General features: G+C 51.5%; 1 protein-coding gene across 4 annotated transcripts; it reads right to left on the bottom strand.

Moving 5' to 3' along the window:
- Positions 1-50: 50 nt before the first annotated feature.
- On the bottom strand, positions 51-7110 carry LOC120897223 (zinc finger matrin-type protein CG9776-like). Of its 4 annotated transcripts, none has more exons than XM_040301900.1 (7): positions 6910-7110; positions 6228-6794; positions 5943-6133; positions 4229-4557; positions 3756-4152; positions 2988-3672; positions 51-2918 (listed from the first exon to the last, which is right to left on the bottom strand). In XM_040301900.1, the coding sequence occupies exons 1-7, from the start codon at positions 6956-6958 to the stop codon at positions 232-234; spliced, it is 4905 nt and encodes a 1634-aa protein (XP_040157834.1). In that variant the 5' UTR covers positions 6959-7110; the 3' UTR covers positions 51-231. The 4 variants fall into 4 exon arrangements, with proteins under 4 accessions (XP_040157834.1, XP_040157836.1, XP_040157838.1 ...); XM_040301902.1 differs by having other exon boundaries at positions 3003-3672; XM_040301904.1 differs by lacking the exons at positions 5943-6133; positions 6228-6794; positions 6910-7110 and adding exons at positions 4673-4885; positions 4967-5572.
- Between the last annotated feature and the right edge of the window lie 4052 nt (positions 7111-11162).

The following is an 11162-nucleotide window of genomic DNA, read 5'->3' as shown; positions in this document are numbered from 1 at the left end:
TTCGTAAACTAAAATTAAATTCACAACAAAAATCACAAAAACTCATGCGCATTAGGTAAGCAGTATTTTTATTAAATTTACCATTTGTCCCATGTACACCGTATGCAGCTGCATGTGCAAAATCAAAGTTTAAAATTGACTGAAAAGGTGTATAAACAATTCAAGTTGATGCTGTTCAACATTTGCTTTCCTATTGTGTGTGTGTGAATGCTATCATAACATGCGCTACTACTAATCTTGCGACTGGTCTTCGGTCACCTCCTCTTCTATGTAGTCGCCCATGGCAGCGGCCATCATACTGTCCAGCAAGGATTGGGTCGACTGCATCGGCCCACCTTGTTCGTACTGTTGCTCCTGCGCTGCACCATTCTCGTCGGATCCCATTTGTTCGAAGTTTTCATTCGAATACACCACCTCCTCCACCTCCTGCTCCTCCTCCTCCTCCTCTGCATCACACGGTTCCTCCGAAGCGGGTTGCTCGTAGTTGTCGTTCGATTGCATCGATTCTTCAACGTATTCTTCTTCTCCTTCCGGCATAACTACACATGCTTCGCCATCATTGTCGGAAACCGGGGCCTCCTCTACCACGTGCTGCACGTGTTCCGAGTACGTGTACTCTTCTTCTACTGCTTCCTGTTCGTGCTCGGGATAGGAGTAACCTTCTTCTACCTCTTGCTGCTCATGCTCCAGGTAAGCATAGCCTTCTTCTACTGGTTCCTGCTCTACCTGTTCGGCCTCAACTGACTCTTCATTGGCGCTGCTAGGCATATCCGTTTCCTCAACAATGTTGTCCTGTGGAGTGTCGCTGTCCTCCAATTGTTGTGTCGATTCTGATTCGAAATTTTCAACAGGACGATCTTGCTCCTGTTCATACTCCTGTTCCGCTTTCTCTTCCTGTACGTCTTCCCTTTCTTGCTCATGTTCATGCTCTGGAGAAAGTTCTTTTTCTTGTTCAGATGACTGTTCTTGTTCCTTTTCTTGTTCTTGTATCGCTCCCTGTTCATATTCTTCTTTTTGTTCCTGTTGTTCTTGTCCAGTAGTTTCTTGTGTGGTGGATTCAACGGTGCCCGATTCCTGTGCCGCCGAACCATCAGTAGCATACAACGCTGCTGACACAGACGGATCCATCATTGGCTGACCCTCCGTAACACCACCCGCTGCTTGATGATGCATGGCCATCATCTCCGGCGTATAACCACCACCGGCTGCCATTGCCATGGCGTAAGCGGCCGCGTTGGGATCCAGTGCACCAGCGGCCACCATTTGCTGATGATGGTGCATCATTGCGGCCGCATTCGAGGCAGCATGCATTGCACCGTACATCATATTGTCCAGCGGCTGGTTCTGCGACTCGTCCTCCACGTAATGCATCTCGGAAGGTACGACACCGTGCCCCATTGTCATCATGCCATGAACGGCTGCCGCCCCTGCCGCTGCCATGTACTCGGCCGGATGCATACCATACTGTAGTGCGTACTGCTGGTTGTACATGTCGATCGCTTCCGGCACGATCATGTGGGGCTGATCGTGGTCCATCATCATCACCATTCCCGGCACCATCGCACCCGGTTGCTCGTGCGGGTCCGGCACCATCTCTGGCGGCTTGGCTGCCGCTGCTGCAGCTGCTGCCGCCGCCGCTGCCTCCTTGGCAATCACATCCGCACGCTTCGGCTTGTCGCCACCATCGTAAATGATGTCGAGCGCTTCTTGGAAATCTTTCGGCAGCGGCACTTGCCCATCGGCCGAAACGTACGCATCCGGGTCCTCCTGCAGGGCGCTGTCGGTGGCAAGCGTCGAGCTGTCTTCGGCATTACTCTCCCCCTGGTCCACCACCATCTCCGCCTCACCCATTTGCTCCTCCGCACTGACCAAATCCATGTCTTGCGGTGTGACCGTTTCGCCCATTTCGAGATTCGCATACTGGTACGCGTCGGTTCCTGCGGTTTGTGCGATTTGCTGCGGATCGTACACGCCCTCCTGGCCCTGCATCATGGCTAACGTTGCCGCCGCCGCTTCGGTGGCATTATCCGAAGCAAAGCCACCGATCATTGACTCGTGGAGCTGCGCGGGAACCATTTCGGTTTGCTGCTCAAGCACAGCCCCAGCCTCATTGCTTTCCTCGGCCGTGGGAACTGTCGCCACAGCTGCAGCTGCTGCCGCTTCTTCCTTCTTCGCGTTGTCTGCCTGCTGCTTTTTAAACACAGGCATGCGGCCAATAAAGGGAAGCTTCTTGGGCGCGCTACCCTTCTCGGTAGAGCTTCCTTTGCTGCCTGCACTGCTCGATGAGGCTTTGCTCTTTTTACTCGTGGAACTTCCACCGTCCGAGCGGCTAAACGGCTTCGGTGCCTTCTTCTCCGCTTTGGTCGGTTTCGGCTCGGGCGGGAAGTTAGGAACCGCTTTCTCGATTTGTCGATGACGGCTGCCACCACGGCTGGTACGGGACCGGCTGCGGGATCGTGAACGCGGTGTGCGCGACCGCGAATACGACCTACGGCGGAACCTTCGGCCGCCGCTTCCACTGCGGCTACGGCGTCCCCTCGAACGACTGCGACGTCTATCGCGCCGATCACGATAGTCGCGGTAATCGGTTCTTCTGCCCCGGTCACGGTCACGGTCACGTCCGCCGTACCGATCCGGGCTATCCCGTCGACCCCATCGGTCGCGCCGATCGACACTACGTCTACTGTCTCGGTCGCGGTCACGGTCACGATCACGATCCTTTTCACGGTCTCGGTCCCGTTCCTCCTCACGCACATTACGCTTCCTGTCGTCCACACTCTGGCTGGAGGCGTTCGAAGGAGCGAGGTTTGAAGTAGTTCCCGCTGACGATGCCGACGGTGCTGCCGGTATCGATGCTGCTGCTCCAAGCGATGCACCCATTTTTCTTTCCTGCGCTGGATGCACCACCGTCCATTTGCCTGCAATCATAGCAAAGTAAACGTTAACAGTTGCTTCTTCCGTGCCAATTGATAGACAAAAGCACCTACCTAAACTTGGCTCACCTTTCGTTGCTCCGACAGCACCTGCTGCCGCTGCTCCCGGTTCGTTCGGCGCGCTGGATTTACCGGCGGCAGCAGCAACAGCCGCGGCCGCAGCCATTACCTCGCGCGCATTCACCTCCTTCGCGTTCAAAATGTTACGCATGGCTGCGTGTATAGGGTTTTCATTCTTTTCGCTTGCCTTGCTTTCCCGATCGGACCCAGAATCGGACTCGGAATCGGACGAGTCGGAGCTGCTGCTAGACGACGACGAGCTGGACGAGGCCGCTGCTCGCTTTCGCTTCTTTGTTCGCTTCTTCTTCTTCTTTTCCTTCCGTTCTTCCTTGCGCGATTTCTTCTTTTTGGACTTTTTCGACGCGCTCGATGGTTGCGGTTCGTCCTTTGCCGTAAGCGCCGGCGACGATACCTCGAACGGTGCTCCGCCCTTGTGCTCCTGGAGCGAGTTCTTTGGTAGAATCTGGAAAGCGGAGGAGGCACCGACGAACGTATCGTTTGACTGGGGAGCGCCCGAGGCTGCCAGTCGAAGCTCTTCCGCGGTCGGTGGCGGTGGCGGCGCCGGAATGTCACCGTCCGCTAGTGCGTCCTTGCCAGCAGAAGCTCCGTACTTTTCGAACGCAGTTTGCCGCTCTGCCATCCAGTCAGTTTCGTAGTTTTTATGGCCATCAATGTATTTCTAGCAAACAAAGAGAGAGAGAGAAAAATGTTGACCATTCAGCAGTGATTAGCCTATTGTGGGTGAAATTCTAATCGACTTACTCCGTAAGCATCGGCATGGGTTTGCGATTTTAAGTGCCAGGACGCGCAATGCAGATCCCCCATCCAGTAGTTGCACAGCTTGCAGTACCAGGCCGTTGCTGGAACGAAAAATTGTAAACCCCGTATCGGTGCCCTTTTGGACGGTGCGTCCGGATTAACCATCGTATCGTCGGTGTCGAGCTGCCCACGCCATGGTGCTGCTTTCTTCTTGTGCTCTTCGCTCGAACCCTCGTCGACGGCCGTCCTGCTTCGGTGCTGCTCCGAGTGCAGATGGGCCAGGTACTCTCTGGCCGTTTTCGGGAACACGTTACACGTGCCACACCAGTGCACCTCCGGATCGTAGTGAACGTAGTTGTAGGGGGACTTTTTCTTTTTACCCTCGGAATGGTCGGATTGTCTGATGGGAAAGAAGAAGCGATGTGAAAGGCGTTAACAACGCATCGTTTTATGCGGCCGCTAGCAACATCTCTTACTTTTTGTCCGTCGGTTTGCGTTTTCCACGAGCATGCATACTCTCCAAGACTTCATTCTTCAGCCGCTCGGGTGAAGGTGAGTCCGTTCGGTCACGATCCGCGCCACCGTCGGGGCCGGGAGAGCGTGATGGGTTGCGATGTGCACGTCCGCCATCGTTCCCGGGACTGGGTGGCGATGGTGGAGCCGGTGGATCCGGAATGGTGGCCAGCGGTGGCATCGTCGTCCCAGGCAACATCGGCGGCGGCGACGGTGTCCTGTCCTTCGCTATGATACCATCCAGCATGTCGATTACATTTTCGATCGTTTTGATCTTGTCCTGTATTTGAGACTGCACAGCGTGTACGACGGCGCGCGATGAAGGCAAAATAGAAGAGAGAAACGGAAACACGATCCAGATTAATACGGAACGGGGCCCCACGTGGCTAGCAGTTGGCGAAGTTTACAGTTGCGTTTGAAACCTTGCTTTAATCCGACTCTTAACGCAAAGCGGAACACGATGGGACACACACACGGGTAACGTCGGTTTGTGACCAAACACTGACCGCTTAGCTGACCAGGGCGGGATGTTGGTGTTGGAGAGAGGCGAACACACGCATGGGGAAATCGTAAACTGCGGACGACTGCGGACATCCGTTAAGGAAAGAAGTGTGTTGCTACTGATGAAAGGGAATGAACCGAGTGTGTGCGTGTGTGCGCTGTTAAAACTAGTCACCCAAAAGATGGCATACAAACGGTACCAGGTAGCGGCAGGCCGTAGCGTGTAGCCTTCTCGCCGTGATGGCAGCGCGTTGCAAAGGATGATAATGATGGATGATAACCCGTTCAATGGTCCATTAAAGGTCCTCTCAGACTCTCCGATGTCGCCCGCAGCGCCGATCCAGTCGCTCCAGAAGCGCCACGTCTCCAAAGGCTTACAGGCTAGTTTTACAACCGTGTCGACCCGATGCAATCGGGCCGAAGGAGCAAGCGTATTCTGAAGCATAAAGACAGTGGGCGCCATTGGGTAACGCTTGCCAACATCTCGCCGTTTCCGCTTGTTTTGCTGCCAAATTGCTAGCCACACATCGCTTTACCGCTTCAAAATACATCCCGCTCTTACAGAGACTATCGTTACAGAGAGTGGTACATAGTTTAACAATCTTGTTATTCTACATTCGCATCGGGCCGTTCGTTTGCGAAGATGCATTCGCCCCCAGGCTCGTCTCGGCCTTTCGCTGTCCGCAGCATAACAAGGGATCCGCAATGCGGAGGGCTCGTCCCACTCCGTTCGCGTGTGTGAATCGTCCCCTGTGTGTCTGTGCAGAATGTTCGTTCCTGTTGCAACTTGTGCAATCACATTCATCTCTCACAATCATCAATTAAAGGCTGTGGGAAAAGTGGAGAAATAGAGAAAACTATCGTCCGAAGGTGCGTGGCCGCAATGGGCGGAAAAATGGAAATCTATGGTTTCGACCGGAAGATAAGGATTATGTGTGTGTATTGGTACGGAGGGGGGGGGGGGGTGGGGGGTAGGTAATGGATACTTTTCAAGTGAACTTCTTGGAACTCGTGTCATGTCGCTTATCTTTAAGGGGAGGCGAGTTATCTTTTTTCGCAACATTGCTTACATTAGTTTTACAGCGGTCGCCAAGCGAAGCTTCTGAACGACCGCCGTGTCTGCCGCTGCGCTCGCATAGATCGTAATCGTATTCGGCCAGCATTGGGAAAACCTACCTGCAGTTTGTCATTTTCTTTGATAAAAACGTTCGACGTTGGTGAGGGCGGTTCGCGTCCGGAGCAAAGGTCGGATCGCTGCTCTTTCAGCGTTTTCAGTTCACGCTTCAGCGCCTTTGCACGCTGCTTATAATCGTCGCGCTGTTTTTTCAGTGCTGCCCGCTGATTCAGTAGCTCGAACGTAATGGCCGCTGTAATCGAACGAAATGGAAAACAGAAACGGTGCGGTTGTTGGTAACGATGCCCGATAAAAAGTCAACAGCCGTATGCCAAACACACGCTTACCTTCGCGCTTGCGTTTTTCCTCCTCCGTTTCCTGGACAACCGGCTGGACGGGTGCGGGATGGTCCCACTCGGTTGCTACGCCGCCCATCATCATCGTCTGGGACGGGTCCATCATCGTCGCGGTACCGTACCCGCCCTGCACCATGCCATAATCATACCCTCCGTACCCGCCCATATAGGCACCATTGTTAGCGTAGGCTCCGTAGCAGGAAGGGTCATACATCGTGCCCTGCATCATGTATGCACCGCTCGGGTCACCGACCATCATGCCCATTTGCATTCCTCCACCACCGACGCCGCCGCCACCGCCGCCAACACCACCACCGCCTCGTCCACCCATGCCGGGCGAGCGGCTACGCCGACCTCGTCGACCGTGTCGGCGCATGGGTGGACCACGGTCGGGCGAGCGACGTCGCGGCCGGTACATTGGCGGGCTGCGGGACCGCTGCCTGCCATGTCTCCGGCGATAGTTTGGGCTACGCGAATGGCTGCGTCGCTTGTCCGCGCGGCTGGCGCTACGGCTTCGGCTCCGGGAGCGTGATTTGCGGTCACTTTTCTTCTTCGAACCTGCCGGGAACATCAGAATCAGAGGGAAAGGGGAAAGGGAGGTGAAGATGAGCAACACTCTCTGGTGGTGAAGCAGATGCGAGCACGTAAACAAGCACCCGACGGCAACATTTACCTTTTTCCACCGGCGATTTGCGGCTTTTGTCGTCGTCCTGTTTTTCCATGGCTACGAACGAAGACTAGCATAGAAGAGATACACTTTGCACGCCTAAAATGTGTTATTTTCCACACGACTTGGCCACAAATTGTACGCACCGCACCGTTCTTTCTCTTCTTCGCGTGCTATTTGGCGGCGCGCTCAAGGTGCATAGACACATGCGGTGTGACGACGGTTTTGACAGTTCCCGGCGACATCCGTTGGGGGTTGTTGTTGGTGTCGATTGGCGGTGGGAATTTTCGGTGCTCTTCTTTCGATAAACAAGTAGTAAATGTAATGAAATGCTGTAATTTAGCTGCATTTCAGCAGAATTTAAGTGTTTTCGTTGAAGTAGTGGTGAAATTACGCTCCAAATAATCAACACTGTGGTGAGAAGGTAGGAACAATCCAAGGGCGTCCTCGGTACTGTTTTTAATGCTAAATTGTAATTATTTTTGTATGCTCTTGTAATAAATGCCATTTATCGCTTGATTTGTTGCAGCAAGAGGTAAATTACACGATGCAAAGCACCTTTTTGCAAAGTGTAATATTGTCGATATTGCCAAATCGGTCAGGGAACATCAACCCTCAACCGGCTGTGAACGTACTCTCCCACAGGGTGCCTCAAAAGTAATTGCCCGTGTGTGCAGGCACCTAGTGTGTTCGTTGAAACTTCCAAAATGATCGTGGCAGGATTTTGCCTTCATTCACAGGAAAACGATCGATTCATTCCATACCCATATAAGGAGCGATCGTTCGTTTTTGCACAGAAAATCAAAACAAACCCACAATATCCCTACGATGACGCTATGTCGGGAAACTCCCTTGTAAACAAGTTGCCAAAGTGACCAAAAATACGATCGATGATTAATTCTACGCGCGCGCCACTTGTGGAAAGCGAAATTGTTTACCAGCTTTATAGGGCCGTTTTTTTTGGAACGCCCATCATTTTGAGGAATTACATCAAAACTACGACGTCATACGTGTTCGTTCGCGAGATATGGTGAACATATTTCACTCCGAACATCGGTCGGGTTCATTCAAAAATAAATCGTACCAACGCCGGGGCACACCTTCCTGCCCGATTGTGTTGGGGGAGATTTTTTGTACTGTAAATATTTACTTGCCACTGGTTTAATCCAGTTCGTGTGAGGAGCAGCTCTTTTTTTATTAGATACAACACCAAATTCTTTGCATTTCTGAATTCCACTGAGTATTAGTCACAGCGGGTCCTATCTTTCTTCAGATTTCCCCAGGCCACAGTTATAAAATGATATACGGGGCCACACCAATCTCGATTGTTCTTCAACTGCATCCAATTCGCCAACTTGGGTGCGGAAAAGTAAAATCAATTTCGTAACACACCCTCGCGCAGAAAATATTTGTTTTCGGAGGCGATTTTATGGCCCGCCTCTTCCCTTCCCCCTCTCTGTCTCTCTCCTTCAAGGCAGACAGAGGACATAAAAAGTATCGCCATCAAAGATGAACTATTTTGAGACGTTATTGCCATACTGATTCTGCAAGCGCAACTGCATGTCGCTAGAACGTGGCAGCGGCGGCTATGCCGCGGTTCATGGTTTTGCTTTGGAGAGAAGGTCGTGAAGTAGAGCATCGGATGGAACACGTTCCAACTACAAATGGAGCACAATTTTAGGGGAACGATTCAAAATAATTGCACCAGAGGATGAAACGCAAAAACAGTGCACATTTCATAACACGCAATGAGTGAAACGGATAAAAATAACGCCACCGCCGGAATTTGACCCCAAGGCATGGTTTTGGGTAAACCCAAAAAAAAAGAAAGAAGAAGAACACATTCGATGGAAAAGAAGTTTAACAAGCCAAATGGATTTCTTCCATTAACCAGCAGCACCTGTTATGCCATCCCCAAAATCGCCCGGGATACAACCATTGTCCACTGGGCCGCAGCTTACATGCTGTCATTTTTATCCGCCGAAAGTTATCGGCCACGGTCCGCAACGGCTCGGAGTACACGCAGAAACATCAGGAATGCAACACGCCCCGGCACATGCACGAACAAAAACACAGAAAGCAACTTTTTCGCGCGCGCAAATGAAAAAAGAAAGATAGTCAATTAATCAACAAAAAGTGGGCACGGGAATGCAATTTACAGGAACCGGCGACAGACAAAAAAGCAGAACGAAGCATGTTTAAAGAAGAGCTGGTGTGTCTGCGTGCGACTCTATGACTACGCGGTCGCCGTGATGAAGTCGAGCAACTGTTTCCGGCGGACGGCCAAATTAATTTAACCTCCCGTTTGGAGGTGTGCCGGCATTGCAGGATATTAACCTGGCAGTGGTTGGGGCTCGTTTGTACAGGTCTTGATCACGTCCTACCTTAGTTCTTAGAAATCTCTCAGCTAACGAGGAAATTAGTGACGGATCAAGTAGTTGTCGGGGGAAATAGAATGAGCGGCAAGAGATACGCATCATTAATGCGTCACTCTCTTTGTATTGCTAGTAGAAGCGAAAGACAACTACGAAATCGTTCACGATCTCTCGAGCGTGAGGATCGTTTAAGTTAATGATTCTGCTGCGCCAACGACTCGACGCTCATGTGTGCCGCAAGTTATATTTGAAAGCCGATGAAGAATGGTTCTTTGGACGCTATTTGCTTATGGGCGCCAATGTAAGGAGTTTTTGCCAATCGTTGACCCACTTTCCAAACTCTTTCGCGTTCAATAAATCACCCAGACCCCTCCAAGAAAGCAACCAGAAGGGTTCGGATGTGAAAGCGGCAGCAAAAAGCGATGCTTCCATTCGATAATGGATGAGCTGGAAAACGAATTTTTTAAGTCGTTTCGATCATTCCCGAGCGATCCGGCACCGTCCACCGGGTCTCTGGCTGCTCTGATCTGTCGTTCACCGTGCTGCCATCTAGTGTACGGTCTTTGAACTGCAAGAATTTCGATTGGCGCCATTTCGGTGATAATGTTGTTTTCTGTTTCCCGAAAATCAACGACACCCACCACACCACCTCCTGCGTCGGTGACACCGCCGGAAGTGGTTAATTATGGACCACGGTGAGTCGGCAGTTGACAAATCTGTGCAACAGCTCATGGACACGCAAACAAATTTAGGGGTTTTTTTTGTTCGAACCGCCCCCCGCCTACTCCGCAGTGCCATCTGCCGCCAGGTGTTTTGCGGGATTGAGAGAGACTCTCGCCGCGAAGGAGTGGAGTGAAAGATGGAAAAGGTTTGGTTGGGAAAAGTAAACAAACAACCCCGTACATGATCCACTCGAACCGAGCCGTACCGGGCCGCCGTGGGGCCACTTGAGATGGATCCATCGCAACGATCATCGCACGATCGTGTCAATGGTAGAATTTCCCGCTTAACGCCAGCCAGGCCAGCCCAAACACCACCGGTTACAGTCAATCATCCGCGTGCGCCCAAGCGGTGGCCACATAATCATCATACGCTAAAATCTTTAAATGCCGCTCGTCGGATCGCGGATCGCGACTGGCGCCAGCTGAAGTGGCCATGGTACATTAATGGCAACGTAGAAAACGTCGTGGAAAATGATCTACCTCTGGCTGGCTGGTTCTGATCGAGTGGCGACGGCGTGGTGAGGTCTCTTTTCCCGCCGTTCTCCCCAAAAACGTCACTGGAAATGGTGTGCGCAGCATTCCAAGGGCTGAAGAGAACAGGGGGATTAAAATGTCCACATGGCCTCAATAGTGGAAAAATGTACACTTTGTTCGCTCCAACTGGCCGTGGCTGGATTTTTCCGCGGGATGTTGATTGGGTTTTATTTTTATTCGCATTTCGTTTTCTTCTCGGATGGTTTGCTTGCCAGACATCGCTTGCTGGTGATGGTCGGGATCGGCTCAAAAGCATTCGTGGTTTTTTTTAATGACATATACTGAAGAAAGGCAAGACCTGTTGCTGTTCTGTGGTGGACTAAGGCCATTTGATGTATACATATTTTTAACTACCAGACGCTGCTCTTTTATGCTAGCTCAATTTTCTTTTAATATTTTAGAACAGATACGACAAATAGTGTTCCACAAAATCATCTCTTTAAGGAATTCTACTGCAAAACTCAGATAGCTTTAAAAATACCGCAACACACCAACCAACCCGGTAAGGTGTTGTGCCACCAGGCCAAAAAATGGCAATAAAACAACAAACGATCTTCCCAGTGACATGTTGTCAATCAAGGCGGGTGAGAATAGCAGCGCAACTGTTTGGCGTTGGAATTTGTCTCGA

The sequence above is a fragment of the Anopheles arabiensis genome, chromosome 2 (genome assembly GCF_016920715.1).
Source record: "Anopheles arabiensis isolate DONGOLA chromosome 2, AaraD3, whole genome shotgun sequence".
Lineage (NCBI taxonomy): Eukaryota > Metazoa > Arthropoda > Insecta > Diptera > Culicidae > Anopheles > Anopheles arabiensis.
The sequence above is the reverse complement of the archived record's forward strand: the minus strand, read 5'-3'. Positions and strand labels throughout refer to the sequence as shown.